This window comes from Ranitomeya imitator, chromosome 9 (genome assembly GCF_032444005.1).
Source record: "Ranitomeya imitator isolate aRanImi1 chromosome 9, aRanImi1.pri, whole genome shotgun sequence".
In the NCBI taxonomy this organism is placed as follows: Eukaryota; Metazoa; Chordata; class Amphibia; order Anura; family Dendrobatidae; genus Ranitomeya; species Ranitomeya imitator.
Genome location: NC_091290.1, coordinates 98,182,759 through 98,199,082, shown reverse-complemented (window position 1 = coordinate 98,199,082; position 16,324 = coordinate 98,182,759). Strand labels below are relative to the sequence as shown.

Genomic DNA, 16,324 nt, shown 5'->3' with positions numbered 1-16,324 from the left:
TATATGCACCTCTTCTGAGGAAGATACCCATTGAAACGCACGTCAAAGTGTACACTGGATAGTTTTTGAACTCTGGGTAACTATGACTATCTCTGGCTCTTTTATGGAAAGCTAATTTACCTTGAGCTGATATGTATCTTTTGTCTCTGATCTGATCTGTCTATATTTAAATTTATTTTGATCTACTTACATCTGATTTATGGTTCTCTTTTTCTCTCAGAGATGATCACAAACAAAACCCAGCAATGTCCAACTTTATGATTTGTTCATGTTATTTATATCATCCTCCTGTACAGCACAGTTTTTGCACTATGCACTTTATTTGATAGGACTATATGTGTTTTTGGTATGTACATTTCTAACAAGTATTATCATCTTAGGGATATGTGCAGTGTTCGATGTTTTTTCTGTATTTATTGTCAGGATATTGATACAATTTAGTTCATCAGTCCAGTGTTTTGCTGTTCCATGTTTTCTGCAAGGTTGCTCTCATTTCCAACTGTTTTTATGAGTTTTTTTTTAAAAATCATGTAATTTAATAAAATCATGTTATTTTGTAAAATTTTGTTTGGAGGACCTTTGTCTTTTTACATTCGGCTTGCCTCATGGTCATCATGGTGTTTTGGTGTTTAAGGGCTATTTTTTGTGGTGCATTATACTATATAAAATCTGCCAATGGATTTTATAATGCATTATACCATATAGAGTATACCTATGAGGAGTGCATTATATATATATAGAGTCTACCTATGAAGAGTGCATTATGCTATAATGAGGACTATCTGGTGCATTATACTATATGGAGGCTATCTAAGGGCCATCAAACAGTTTGGGGTGATACTAAGAGGTCAGTATATATACAATGAGGGGGAATAATACTGTGTATAAGAGAGCATCATACGGTGTATAAAGGAGCTGTACAGGGGGGAGACTCGGGCATTATTAACACCTTAGCGACCGCCGATACGCGTTTTAACGGCGGCCGCTAAAGGTACTTAAACCACAGCGCCGTTAATTAAAGGCGCTGTGGAAAAAGTAAATAGCGCCCTCCAGAGTCGGATTTTCTCCGGGGTCTCGGCTGCCGTGGGTAGCCGAGACCCTAGAGAACATGATTCGGGGTTTTTTTTACCGACCCCGCATTTGCGATCGCAGGTAATTAACCGTTTACCTGCGATCGCAAAAAAAAACGCGATTTGTTTTTAATCTCTGTCCTCCGATGTGATCGCACATCAAAGGACAGAGAAAAGGGGTCCCAGATAGCCCCCTGATACTCACCTATCTCCCCCGGTGCTCCTCGTGGCTCCCGGTGGGCGCCGCCATCTTCATGCGCCCGCCGGCCGGCACTGGGAGAATCTTTGGGGTCTCGGCTGCCGGGGGTAGCCGAGACCCCAAAGAACATGATCGGGGTCGGTTTTACCGACCCCTGTTTTGCGATCGCTGGTAATTAACTGTTTACCGGCGACCGCAAAAAAAAAAATCAAAGTGTAATTCTCTGTCCTCTGATGTGATCGCACATCAGAGGACAGAGAAATAAAGGGATTCGGGGATCCTATTACACTTACCGGTGTCCCTGGATCCTCCTGCTGCTCCTCCTGGCTGCCGGGGAAAAGAAAATGGCGGGCGCATGCGCAGTGTACCCGCCATCTATCGCCATCTGCCGGCCGACAGGAGAAGAGCAGTTGGGGCTAAAATTAGGGTTAGGGCTAGGGCTAGGGTTAGGGTTAGGGCTAGGGTTAGGGTTAGGGCTAGGGCTAGGGTTAGGGTTAGGGCTAGGGTTACGGCTAGGGTTAGGGTTGGGGCTAAATTTAGGGTTAGGGTTGGGGCTAAATTCAGGGTTAGGGTTCTTTCACACTTACGTCAGTACGGGGCCGTCGCAATGCGTCGGCCCGACATACCGACGCACGTTGTGAAAATTGTGCACAACGTGGGCAGCGGATGTAGTTTTTCAACGCATCAGCTGCCCAATCTATGTCCTGGGGAGGAGGGGGCGGAGTTACGGCCACGCATGCGCGGTCAGAAATGTCGGACGCGACAAATTGAACGTTTTTTGTGCCGACGGTCCGCCAAAACACAACTGATCCAGTGCACGACCGACGCGACGTGTGGCCATCCGTCACGATCCGTCGGCAATACAAGTCTATGGGCAAAAAAACGCATCCTCCGGGCACATTTGGAGGATCCGTTTTTTGTCCAAAACGACGGATTGCGACGGATGCCAAACAACGCAAGTGTGAAAGTAGCCTTAGGGCTGGGGTTAGGGTTGGGGCTAAAGTTAGGGCTAGGGTTGGGGCTAAAGTTAGGGTTAGATTTGGGGTTAGGGTTTGGATTAGAGTTGGTATTAGGGTTAGGGTTGGCATTAGGCTTATGCTTGGGATTAGGGTTAGGTTTGGGATTAGGGTTAAGGTTAGGGTTGTGATTAGGGGTGTATTGGGATTAGGGTTAGGTTTGAGGTTAGGGTTGAGATTAGGATTAGGGGTTTGATTAGGGTTTTGATTAGGGTTATGGTTAGGATTGACATTAGGGTTGTTTTGGGGTAAGGGTTGAGATTATCGTTAGGGTTAGTGATTAGGATTATGGATCGGGTTGGGATTAGGGTTAGGGGTGTGTTGGGGTTAGGGTTGGAGCTAGAATTGGGGGGTTTCCACTGTTTAGTTACATCAGGGGGTCTCCAAACACGACAGCCAATTTTGCGCTCAAAAAGTCAAATGGTGCTCCCTCCCTTCTGAGCTCTGCCGTGCGCCCAAACAGTGGGTTACCCCCACATATGGGGCATCAGCGTACTCGGGATAAATTGTACAACAACTTCTGGGGTCCAATTTCTCCTGTTACCCTTGTGAAAATATAAACTTGGGGGCTACAAGATCTTTTTTGTGGAAAAAAAAATATTTTTTATTTTCACGACTCTGAATGCCCAAGTGCTTCACAGAAGTTTAGAATGCAAAGTTCTCACCACACATCTAGATAAGTTCCTTAAGGGGTCTCGTTTCCAAAATGGTGTCACTTGTTGGGGGTTTCCACTGTTTAGGCACATCAGGGGCTCTCCAAACGCGACATGGCGTCCAATCTCAATTCCAGACAATTCTACATTGAAAAAGTAAAACGGCACTCCTTCTCTTCCAAGCTCTGCGGTGCGCCCAAACAGTGGTTTACCCCCACATATTGGGTATCGACATACTCAGGAGAAATTGCACTACAACTTTTGTTGTCTAATTTCTCCTGTTACCCTTGTGAAAATAAAAATTTGGGGGCAAAAAGATCATTTTTGTAGAAAAAATGCAATTCTTTATTTTCACGGCTCTACGTTATAAACTTCTGTGAAGCTCTTGGGTGTTCAAAGTGCTCACCACAAATCTAGATAAGTTCCTTAAGGGGTCTAGTTTACAAAATGGTGTCACTTGTGGGGGGTTTCCACTGTTTAGGCACATCAGGGGCTCTCTAAACGTGACATGGCGTCCGATCTCAATTCCAGCCAAATCTGCATTGAAAAAGTCAAACGGCGCTCCTTCACTTCTAAGTTCTGCGGTGCGCCCAAACAGTGGTTTACCCCCACATATGGGGTATTGGCGTATTCAGGAGAAATTGCATAACAAAATTTATGGTTACATTTCTGTTTTTACACTTGTGAAAATAAAAAAAAATGGTTCTGAATTAAAATGTTTGCAAAAAAAAGTTAAATGTTCATTTTTTTCCTTCCACATTGTTTCAGTTCCTGTCAAGCACGTAAAGGGTTAATAAATTTCTTGAATGTAGTTTTGAGAACCTTGAGGGGTGTAGTTTTTAGAATGGTGTCACACTTCATTATTTTCTATCATATAGACCCCTCAAAATGACTTCAAATGTGATGTGGTCCCTAAAAAAAAAAAGGTGTTGTAAAAATGAGAAATTGCTGGTCAACTTTTAACCCTTATAACTCCCTGACAAAAAAAAATTTTGTTTCCAAAATTGTGCTGATGTAAAGTAGACATGTGGGAAATGTTGTTTATTAACTATTTTTTGGGACATATCTCTCTGATTTAAGGGCATAAAAATACAAAGTTTGAAAATTGCAAAATTTTAAAAATTTTCGCCATATTTCCATTTTTCATAAATAATCGCAAGTAATATCGAAGAAATGTTACTACTAACATGAAGTACAATATGTCACGAAAAAACAATCTCAGAATCAGCGGGATCTGTTGAAGCGTTCCAGAGTTATAACCTCATAAAGTGACAGTGGTCAGAATTGCAAAAATTTGGCTCAGTCACTAAGGGGTTAAATGTAAAGTGGACACTTATTGTTATAGGGGAATTCAGATTACTGAGACTGTCAAAGGGGCACACAGGACATTATTACTTTCTAGGGGACAAAACGTGGGCACTGTTTTCTAGGGTACTTGCACCCTGCATTAATATATTATAGAGAGTTGCTTTAGAATTTAGAAGGCACAGAGAACCACACAGCAGGTGCAGTCATAGGGACACATACGGCACCAGTGGCTCAGTATTGGGGTATCAGCAGGATGAGGAGTTTGTGCAGATTGGCAATAGATGGGGACAGTGCTGAAAATGTGAAATGTGTGTTTGTTGTAATCTCTGTGTCACGAAGTGACTGACCCAGTGTGATTTAACCCAATGGTTGGTCAGTCACCAAACAACACCACAAACAGGGGAACAACAGGGCCACAATAACAACGGTGGACCCTGACAATAGGGAACAGGGGAATGGACATCTCTGCACTCACCTGAGGCTGTACTCTAATCTCCCTAACGTCCCTATATGGGTTCTTTCACTCCGCCACCGAGCAGGATGCCTAGTCCCTCACTTGCCCTGCTCTTATCCCTAAGTAGGGATCTGGCAGGTGGGAGCACTGGTCCCACCGCTGCACTAATCTAACAAAAGGTAAGGACAGACAGACACCAAAAGGGACAGGGTAAACAAAACATGCAACACTTAGCTCCTTCTGCTGAAAAGCACCGAACAGCAGAGATAAGGCACCAGGAAAGCAAACTCAGCAAAAGCACAACTGCACCCAGAGGCTCCTGTCTCCAACTTGGTCACTGTAGAATTTTCTCTAACACCGACAGTAAGTTGATGCATCAGGTGGCATAGAAGAGAAGCAGGACAAAGGCACAGCTGTATGACCTCTGGTTAATGAAGCTGCACACACACCAGGGATTACGGGTGCCACTTCCAAAGAAAAAGAATCTGTATGTCCATAGAAAATAAAGCGGATTGGCACATACAGTCCCGTGCAATATAATCCTTTATTGTGGCATCATCATACCAACAGCAGGCAGATAAAACAGTGAAGGAAATACAGAGAACGATCGTTTCACTCTTACATTACACTTCAACAGGTTCATATGACCTCTTGAAGCGCAATGTAAGCGTGAAACGATCATCGTCTGTATTTGCTCCACTGTTTTATCTGCCTGCTGTTGGTATGATGATGCCACAATAAAGGATTTTATTGCACGGGATGGTATGTGCCAATCCCCTTTCTATTCTGTGATGCATCAGGTGACTTCTTGAAGGCCCAATCAGAAGTTAAACCCCCCTGAACCAAAACTCGCAGCCTCTGCTTTGCCCTGATTGGCTAGCGGCAATGTACAAACATAACGTTAATGAAAAAAAATTACAAGCACGCTACTCCTGAGCTTTGCCCCCCATCCCTCATCAATCACATGCCCCATGCTCATCATACACCACCACATCCTAGCCAAAGTTCTAAAAATACATTTGTGGCAGTTCGAATATTTTCCCGCACTTTTACCGAATGCTAACGATTTTAAGAAAAATGGATCGTGCCATATTTGTGCTGAATTTATGTTTGGCGATCGTTTTCCTAACATTCGCTCATCTCTACTCAAAATAACAATTACATCTTTTTTTTTCTTCCAGGCCTCTTTTGTTTTTCCTCCAACCCCACATGTTGTGTGTGTCTTGTCTTTTTAGGTTTTGTTTATTAGATAGAAAATAATTCTTAAACAAATATGTTGATGGAGTTGGTTTGATATGGCGCCAACTATAACTTTTGTTAAGATTTATTGAAACTTAAGTCTTTTCTTTTATTGCTCCATCATGCAATTTGGTTTGTCGCCACTAGAAGGGAATATTCCTCAATAGTTGATCTTTAATATACTTCATCCTTGCTAATTTTCCAATTTGTTTGTAGAATATGATTGTCTAATTCTTATTTTTGATTGCTAAAATTATATAAAATTTAATAAAATTACAGTTATAAAAAAACAAAAAAAAACCATTTCCAGTAAATATTTTGTTGTGGCAGCAACTAATAATTTCAATAACTGTTTTACATTCATAGGTTTCCAGACGGTCTGGAGGATGTATCTAAATATCCACTGCTGATAACAGAACTATTGAGACGCGGATGGCAAGATTACGAAATTAAAGGCGTTTTGAGGGAAAATTTCTTGAGAGTTTTTAGACACGTGGAGAGAGTGAGTAACTATTATTAATACATTATTCTTAATGTAAAATAATTGCACATTATTGTAATAAAAAATTATTTCTACTAAAGACAAACATAACATTTGTTATACATTTACCTTTAACTTTTTCTAGTTTTAAGACTGAAAGAAGACAAGTCCATCTAGTTCAACCTATATTATAACCTAATTAGTTGATCCAAAGGAAGGGGTAAATACAAATTGTCCCAGATTAGGCTATGTTCCCATTTTGAGCTTTTAGTGAGTTTTATATTTTCTGCAGCATTCCTGCACCTATTAACTAAATTACATTACTTATGTTTTTTCACTGTGTTTTATTACATGTATTTCCGCATCGAAATACAGGTGCTTTTCACAAAAATTAGAATATAATCAAAAAGTTAATTTATTTCAGTTCTTCAGTACAAAAAGTGAAACCCATATATTAGATAGAGTCATTACAGAGTGATCTATTTCAAGTGTTTATTTCTGTTAATGTTGATGATTTTGGCTTACAGCCAATGAAAACCCAAAAGTCATTATCTCAGTAAATTAGAATACTTTATAACACCAGCTTGAAAAATGCTTTTAAAATCCGAAATGTTGGCCTACTACAATGTATGTTCAGTAAATGCACTCAATACTTGGTCGGGGCTCCTTTCGCATCAATTACTGCATTAATGCAGCGTGACATGCGGGCGATCAGCCTGTGGCACTGCTTAGGTATTATGGAAGCCCAGAAGCTCATCTGCATTGTTGGATCAGGTGTCTCCCATCTTCCTCTTGACAATACCCCATAGATTCTCTATGGGGTTAAGGTCTGGCGAGTTTGCTGGCCAGTCAAGCACAGTGATACTGTTGTTTTTAAACCAGGTATTGGTACTTGTGTCATTGGTGGACAGGTGCCAAGACCTGCTGGAGAATGAAATTTCCATTTCCAAAAAGCTTGTCGTCAGAGAGAAGTATGAAGTGCTCTAAAATTTTGCTGATAGACGGCTGCGCTGACTTTCATCTTGATAAAACACAGTGCACCTACACCAACAGATGACATGGCTCCCAAAACCGTCCCTGATTGTGGAAACTTCACACTAGACCTCAAGCAGCTTGGATTGTGGCCTCTTCACTCTTCCTCCAGACTCTGTGACCTTGATTTCCAAATATAAAGAAACATTTACTTTCATCTGAAAACAACACCTTGGACCACTGAGCAACAGTCCAGTTCTTTTTCTCCTTGGCCTAGGTAAGACGCTTCTGGCCTTGTCTATTGGTCATGAGTGGCTTTACACAAGGAATGCGACACTTGTATCCCATGTCCTGGATACATCTGTGTGTGTTGGCTCTTGAAGTAATGACTCCAGCAGCAGTACACGCCTTGTGAATCTCCCAAAATTTTTGAATGTTTTTTTCTTATTAATCCTTTCAAGGCTGCAGTAATCCTGTTTGTAATTACTCTAATATACGAGTTTCACTTTTTGTATTCAAGAACTGAAATAAATTAACTTTTTGATATTCTAATTTTGTGAGAAGCACCTGTGTGTGTGTGTGTGTGTGTGTGTGTGTGTGTGTGTGTGTGTGTGTGTGTGTGTGTATATATATATATATATATATATATATATATAGATGGAGTGGGGCCCATATATATATATATATATATATATATATATATATATATATAATATTTAAAAAACCAGGCTGATGGACAGGGCCGTATTTGCCACTAGGCACTCGAGGTCACGTGCCTAGGGCGGCAACATTGCGGGGGGCGGCACCTGAGCAAGGTTTTTTTTTTTTAGTCCTGGGTCACAAACCCGACTGGCCGCCCCACCCCCCTGCCTCCGAGTCCCACCCACCCTCCTTGAAGACGATACTCACCCTGCAATGGAAATTTGGTTTGGATACATTTATCCCTGTGTGTGCTGCGGCCGTTCCCAATAAGACTGAGTATTTTGAGCGCTCATCAAGAATGGACTGTACACCATTGTGACAGAAAAGCATTCCATCAATACTGATCATTTATTGTACATACATAGTTTTATAATTGCATATAGAAAGAAGTGGTTAGGGGTGGTTAGTTAATTAACATATTGTCTAGCTCCTCTGTTATTGGTTATCTAAATATATATGGAATATTGTGATTAATGCACATATGAATGCTGATTAAGCAACTAAAATGAAGTTCTCTGCATCTAGGGAGGGGGGGAATTATGAGCCATGCATACGGGGGAATATGAGCCATCAGCCATGCATATGGGGGGGGGGGGGGAATTATGAGCCATGCACACAGGGGAATATGAGCCATCAGCCATGCATACGGGGGGGGGGGGAAATTATGAGCCATGCATACGGGGGAATATGAGCCATCAGCCATGCATACAGGGGGGGAATTATGAGCCATGCATACGGGGGAATATGAGCCATGCATACAGGGGGGGGGAATTATGAGCCATGCATACAGGAGGGGGGAATATGAGCCATGCATACAGGGAGGGAATTATGAGCCATGCATACAGGAGGGGGGATATGAGCCATGCATACAGGGGGGGAATATGAGCCATGCATACAGGAGGGGGGGGTGGTGGAATATGAGACATGCATACAGGAGGTGGGGGGGGAATTATGAGCCATGCATACGGGGGGATATGAGCCATGAACATAGGGGGGGGGAATTATGAGCCATGCATACAGGAGGGGGAATATGAGCCAAGCATGCAGGAGGAGGAGGGATATGAGCCATGCAAACAGGAGGAGGGGGGATATGAGCCATGCATATGGGATGGGAGGGAGATGAGCTATGCATACAAGATGGGAGGGGGGCATTATACACTATTGAGCATCATGTGGGGTCATTATACAATATGGAGCATCATGTGTGGCCATTATACAGTGTGGAGCACTGTGTGGCCATTATACAGTATGGAACATCATGTAGGGCCATTATACAGTATGTGAAGCACTGTGTAGCCATTATACAGTATGGAGCATCATGTGTGGCGATTATACAGTATGGAGCATTGTGTGGCCATATTTTTTTTTGTTTTAATTATTGTATATGAAACAGTGTGATCAGCAGTGCTAAATGGGTGTGGTTGGGACTTGAATATGGGTGTGACTAGTTTTGAAATGGGTGTGGTCAGAGGCGTGGCCTAAAATGTGCCGCGGTGCACTATGTGCGCCGCAACCTTTATAACTTTTTCCCTTCTTCAAAAGTTTGGAGGTATGGCACCGCATTTCCCAGATCACAGCAAGTACCACAAATCCCAGAGGGAATGAATGAAACCAAACGCAGTGTTGCCATTAGTGATCGGTTACGCGGCAAATGCAGAAAAACTGCCCAATCTGCTGCAAAAGGCTACTTTCACAACAGCGATTCTTGCCAAACTCACTGCCGATAGTGTCATACACTTGGGTGACCTCCGAATATTTTTTAGCGCCGCAGCTGATTGATTTACATCTGTTAGCCAGCATAAGTACATGTGGGGGTTGCCTGGTTGCTAAGGAATCCCCACATGTAATCAAGCTGGCTAACAGATGTAAATCATTCAGCTGCGGCGAAGAAAACTAAATCTCTGAGCACTAAATAATACTCGGAGGACACCCGAGCGTGCTAGGGAGATCTCGAATAACGAGTATATTTGCTCATCACTACTCTTTAGTCTTCACAATAGTGGAGTTTGGATTGTCACTGTTTGAGGTTGTGGACAGGTGTCTTTTATACTGATAACAAGTTCAAACAGGTGTCATCACTACAGGTGAATGAGTGAAGGACAGAGGAGCCTCTTAAGCAAGAAGTTACAGGTATGTGAGAGCCAGAAAATCTTGCATGTTTTTAGGTGACCGAAAACTTATTTTCCACCATAATTTGCATAATAAATTTTGCCAAATCAGACAAGGTGATTTTCTGGATTTGTTTTCTCATTTTAACTCTCATAGCTGTGGTCTATCTATGATGTCAATTACAGGCCTCTCTCATCTTTTTAGTGGGAGAACGTGCACAATTGGTGGCTGACTAAATACTTTTTTTCCAGATTGTAACTATTTTTTGTAACAACTGACATTAAGGCTATGTGCCCATGAGTCGCCCAGTCAAGGCACTGGGGTACTCGTACCTGGTCCGGTCGGCTGTTAAAGGAGATGTCACGGTGGCTGTGACCCAGCCATGGCCCTGGGGCTCAACGTTAAAGAGAAACGGTCTTTAAAGGGGAAAATGTTCAAAGTCTGTTGTGACACCACCTGTGGTGTTCGGTCAGTAGTGGGTACCGACGCCAGGTTGAAGGGGTCCCCTGGGGAAGTTGAGGCAGCACAGGTGTTACACTTCCCACAGGTCAAGCGGGGTCCCCATCCTCTGTTCAAATTGAAGGAAACTACATTTCCAGATCTAATAGGTCCTCTACTGGCAGGTTTAATGGTGTGGGATTGGGCTTTGGCTAACAGGTTCTTTTGTTCCATGGCCTCCCATTTAGTTTGGCATTGTCTCTCCTCCGCTGCTAGTTTAAGGATCTGCTGTTTACAATAGTCCTCCTTGTCAGTCACTTGCACACCATTTACGGCTGATAGTATCTCCACTGGGAATCCCATAAGATCTGTGCTGGGGTGTTTCCAATGAACTGTCTCTTTGGGCCTACATGCCTTCAGGGGCGATGTTACTGGGGTCATTGGCTCAGTTAGTGTGTCACATACAGTACATCAGTCATGCGATCCCAGGTTACGGCCATTGTAATTTGTTTAAGCATTAAGGCTGGTGGAGGTGCTAGTGGTCCCACTTAGGTGTCTTCAGCTACCGGGGCAGTGAACATACCTGTCTCGCTGGTGCCAGTGTCTTGATCTGTCTCCGCTGGAGCCTGGATCACTTGTTGCTGCTCCTGGTCCGCCAGGCGCAGGGCCTGGTGCTGCGGTGTTGTTGTCTCGGTCGTCGGTGTCTTGCTTTCTGGTTGGGCCTCACTTTCCGTGGATAGCAGACCCCTGTCGGAGTCCATATGGTTCCAGACTGTGCCTTTGGAACTCCGGGTAGGTCTAACCCATGCTGAAAGAATCTGTTTTTATGTGTTGCCAGATTTGTCTCACCCCTTGCTTCTAGGTCTACCCTGGTTCCGGATGCATGAACCTGTTTTAAATTGGAGGACAGGAGACATCCTGCGCTGGGGAGATTCTTGCTTTGATCGATGTATCATTCCGGTTCGTCCTGTTCTTCCTCCAGTACAACCTAAAACCCTGCCGGGTTTGCCGTCACCTTACTGGTCATTCGCTGATGTCTTCCGGGAAAAAGAGGCGGAGAGATTATCTCCACACAGGTCGTATGATTGCCCCATTGATCTGCTTCCCGGAGCGTCTCCTCCACGAGGACAGATTTATCCTCTTTCTCAAGCAGAGACTCAGTCCATGTCTGAATACATTCAGGAGAACCTGGACAGAGGATTCATCCGGAAGTCTTCCTCGCCTGCTGGAGCTGGATTCTTCTTCGTGAAGAAAAAGGATGGATCTCTACGACCCTGTATCGATATAGAGGTCTGAACCAGATTACGGTAAAGAACAGGTATCCGTTGCCAGTAATTTCAGAATTGTTTGATCATCTTAGGGGGTCTAAAATTTTCACCAAACTGGACCTCAGAGGGGCTTACAATCTGATACGCATTCGTAAGGGAGACGAATGGAAGACCGCCTTTAACACCCGGGACGGACACTACGAATACCTGGTAATGCCATTTGGGCTAAGTAATGCACCAGCAGTGTTTCAGGAATTTGTAAATGATGTTTTCAGAGATCTGCTTTATTCTTGTGTTGTTGTTTACCTGGACGACATTCTGATCTTCTCTGCTGATTTAACTTCCCATCGGAGACATGTACGTATGGTCTTACAAAGATTCAGGGAGAACAGACTTTATGCTAAAATTGAAAAGTGTCTCTTTGAGCAATCCTCTCTGCCTTTCCTGGGTTATATTGTCTCGTCTACAGGTTTAAAGATGGATCCAGAGAAGGTATCCGCCATTCTTAAGTGGCCTCGCCCATGCGGTTTGAAGGCAATACAACGGTTCCTGGGGTTTGCCAACTATTACCGTTTGTTCAATACAAATTTTTCCACTCGAGTGGCACCCATTTCGGCTTTGACCCGGAAAGGCGCGAATGCCAAGGGATGGACACCTGAGGCTGAGGAGGCTTTTACTTCCTTAAAGCAGGCCTTCTCCTCCGCACCCGTACTTCATCGACCGGACTCCGAAAAACAATTTTTGCTTGAGGTAGATGCTTCCTCCATAGGTGCTGGCGCAGTTCTCACCCAGAAGTCGTCGTCCGGCCGGATGGTCACCTGTGGCTTTTTCTCGAAATGTCTTTTCTGTTTCTGAGATTAATTACTCCGTAGGAGATCGTGAATTATTGGCCATCAAGTTAGCTCTGCAGGAGTGGCGTCATCTTCTTGAGGGTGCTGCTCATCAGGTTATCATTTACACAGATCATAAGAATCTTGCTTATCTTCAATCTGCTCAGAGACTGAATCCTCATCAAGCCCAGTGGGCCTTGTTTTTTGCTCGATTTAATTTTGTTCTTCATTTCCGACCAGCTGATAAGAACATTAAAGCTGATGCACTTTCCAGAGCGTTTTTGCCTCCCGATTTTGTGGAAGGACCACACCACATCATTAGTATCGGTGGCCGCAGTTAATCTTGCTCGACTCCCTCCAGGTAAAACCTTTGTTTCTTCTTCAGATCGGAAACGAGTTCTTCGGTGGGGTCATTCTTCTAAATTGGCCGGTCATGCCGGACAAAGGAAGACTCTGCAACTCATCTCCCGTTACTACTGGTGGCCTACCATGGGCAAGGATGTTCAGGAGTATGTTGCTGCCTGTCCTTCGTGTGCTCGCAACAAGACTGATAAGCGTTTGCCCTCCGGGCGGTTATTTCCTCTCTTTGTTCCTTCAGTACCCTGGCAGCACATCGCAATGGACTTTATTACTGATCTTCCCGTCTCCTCTCGCTGTTCTGTCCTCTGGGTTGTGGTGGATCGTTTTTCGAAGGTGGTGCATTTTGTTCCGTTACCTGGTCTCCCGTCTGCTTCAGAGCTCGCTGATCATTTCATTCAACATATCTTCCATCTTCACAGGTTTCCTCTCCACATCATATCTGATAGGGGTGTCCAGTTCACCTCCAAATTCTGGAGAGCACTTTTTAAGTCTGTTCAAGTGGAGCTGGACTTCTCTTCCGCATATTACCCTCAATCCAATAGGCAAGTAGAGAGGACCAATCAAATTCTTACAGGATTCTTGCGTCACTTCATCAACATGATGACTGGATCAAGTTGCTGCCTTGGGCAGAATTCTTGTACAACAATCAAGTAAGTGAGTCTTCTGGTAAATCTCCCTTTCAGATTGTGTTTGGGCTCCAACCCAGAATTCCGCTTCCCATCTCTGGGTCTTCTGGCGTTCCTGCAGCTGATACCTTTACGGAGGAATTCTCGAAAGTATGGAGCGACACCAAGGTTGCCTTAGAGAGAGCTTCTCTACGTATGAAGAAGCATGCGGACAAGAGACGTCTGGAGGCTCCTTCCTTCCAGCCAGGGGATAAGGTATGGCTCTCCTCCAAATATGTTCATCTGAAGATGCCCTCTTACAAACTGGGTCCTAGTGGTTCCACATCAAACCTTAATAAATACGAATGTGAACTTCTACATCTGTGCCTCCGTTTCCATTCGTTACAATGTTGAGGCAGCACAGGTGTTACACTTCCCACAGATGAAGCGGGGTCCTATGGTGTGTGGCTAAGATGATATGTGCCGGTGAATAAATGGAGGAGACAAGTTCTAAGTCTTTAACTGGTTTACTGTAGGTTGCTGGCCACAGTCCAGGGTTCCAGGCATGAGTCATGGTAGTCTGGCCGGCTCAGCAGCAATGGAGGGTTCCCTTGTTCCAGTAGAGGTCCGTGAGCCTTTCCATCTAGCGCCTGCTGCATGTGGGGTCGCTGCTGCCTGAAGCTTCCTGCAGAGTCCTCTATTCCCCATCCTGAGACAGATCCTGCATGACTGGCAGCTTGAGCCGTTTTACAGGGACTCTATCATGCCCCGGGTTCCTCTGCTGCTGCGTCTCAGGTGTGGTGTGGGCCAATCACATAAAGTTCTTAGTCCTCCGGTTCTGCCAAGTGTCGGACAGTTCCACTAAGGCCTCGGGCTCCCGGGACCTGGCTTCTGTGCTATGGCTCTGAGGGTGCCCGGTCACTGTTCCCCTCTGAGCACTGTTCCTCTCCTTTGCCTCTCCTTTGCTCCTTCCCTTCCGGCTACTCCACATCCAATCCTTCCAGGTTATCTGTCCCTTCAGAGGCTGCAGCTCCCTCGAGGCTGCCAGGCCTCTGTCTGCTCTGCGTCTCTCCTAGACATCTGCTCTGCTTGGTCTCCCAGGACCAACTGCCTAACTCCTCCTCCAGGTCAGGATACATATAGCTTAGGGAAGCTCCCCTGAATCAGGGTTTTGAGCTCCCCTTGCTGGCCTGGATTCAGAATGTGTTGCATGTGTTTGCCTTACCTGGTGAAGAGAACTCCATTGCCTCTGAGCATGACATTACCTTCCCCGAAGGAAAAGCAACATCACTGCAGCAACCGGTCACCTGGGGTTCTGCACCCACATTGCAGAAATGCTGTAGAAATGTCCTGCAGCATTTCCGCAACTCTCTGCCGTGGGTAAAACGCATGTGGAATTCGCATGTGTTTCCCAGCAAAACACAAGTATTTTGGAAGCGTTTTTAGCTTGCAGAATGCGTTTTCCAAGCGATTTGAAGCATCGCTTGGAAAAGTGATTGACAGGTTGGTCACACTTGTCAAGCATAGTGCTTGACAAGTGTAACCAACTTTTTACTATTGATGCTGCCTGTGCAGCATCAATAGTAAAAGATAGAATGTTAAAAATTAAAAAAAAAAAAATCTATGGTTATTCTCACCTTCTGATGGCCCTCGATCTCCTTAGGGGCGCTCCTGGTATGTTCCGTTCCCTGGGATGCTTTGCGCCAAGGACCTTTGTGATGTCACAATCGTGTGACCGCGACATCACAAAGGTCCTTCGCGCAATGCATCCCTGGGAACGGAAGCTGCCGCAGACGGTAAGTATATCCCTATTTTTTTATCTTTTTTTTTTTTTTTTTTTTTACAGAAATATGGTTCCTAAGGGTCTGGAGAAGTGTGTCTTCTTCTCCAGACCCGGGTACCATCCGCACATGAAGCACTCACTTTACACATGGTGGGCATAGCCACATGTGTAAAGTGAGCATTTCAATGCAATCCTATGGCTGCATAATCGCTGCGATTCCGCAGAAATAATGAACATGCTGCGGATTTTACTGCTATGTGATTCCGCAGCGGGAAACTCCGCAGCATGGGCACAGCAACTGCGGAATCCCATAGTATTGCATGGGAATGCGTTTTTTAAGTGTTTTTATGCGTTTACACTGCGGCAAAAAACGCAGCAGAAACGCATAAAAAACGCAACTTGTGCACACAGCCTAAGTCATTTAAGTCGGTGAATCCTGCCTTGGCACATATAACCTACTATTGGATAATAGAATGAAAAGGCACAATCGGATGTCCAGTAGCTTCCGTAAACAATTTGACAAATCCCACTTTTTTCCCCAGAATGTTTGGTGTCCCATCTTTTGTCACTGACACAACTTCACAGAATGTTTGTATAACAACCTTACATATTTCGCTTTCTGATGTACTTGTTGGAAATGATACTATATCAACTCTTCTCATGTGATGTGACATCATGATTACCCTGTTCGGTCTAACCTATGTAAAATAGCCGAAAAGAAGAGATCCAACGCGCGTTTCGCAACCAGCTTCCTCTGGGGACGCCCCCGGAAGAAGCTGGTTGCAAAACGCGCATTGGGGTGAGGTGGGATGCTGAATCTGCTGCAGGTAGTTATTA

The 16,324-nt window shown here is 44.3% G+C and overlaps 1 protein-coding gene across 2 annotated transcripts in view; it reads left to right on the top strand.

Annotated features, from left to right (window-relative positions):
- The window catches only part of LOC138649626 (dipeptidase 2-like), a 438,600-nt gene that overhangs the window by 404,025 nt on the left and 18,251 nt on the right, over positions 1-16,324 (top strand). For both annotated transcript variants that reach the window (XM_069740170.1, XM_069740169.1), the window contains exon 10: positions 6,306-6,441. In XM_069740170.1, the coding sequence (XP_069596271.1) occupies positions 6,306-6,441 (136 nt within the window). The remainder of the gene's footprint in view (positions 1-6,305; positions 6,442-16,324) is intronic.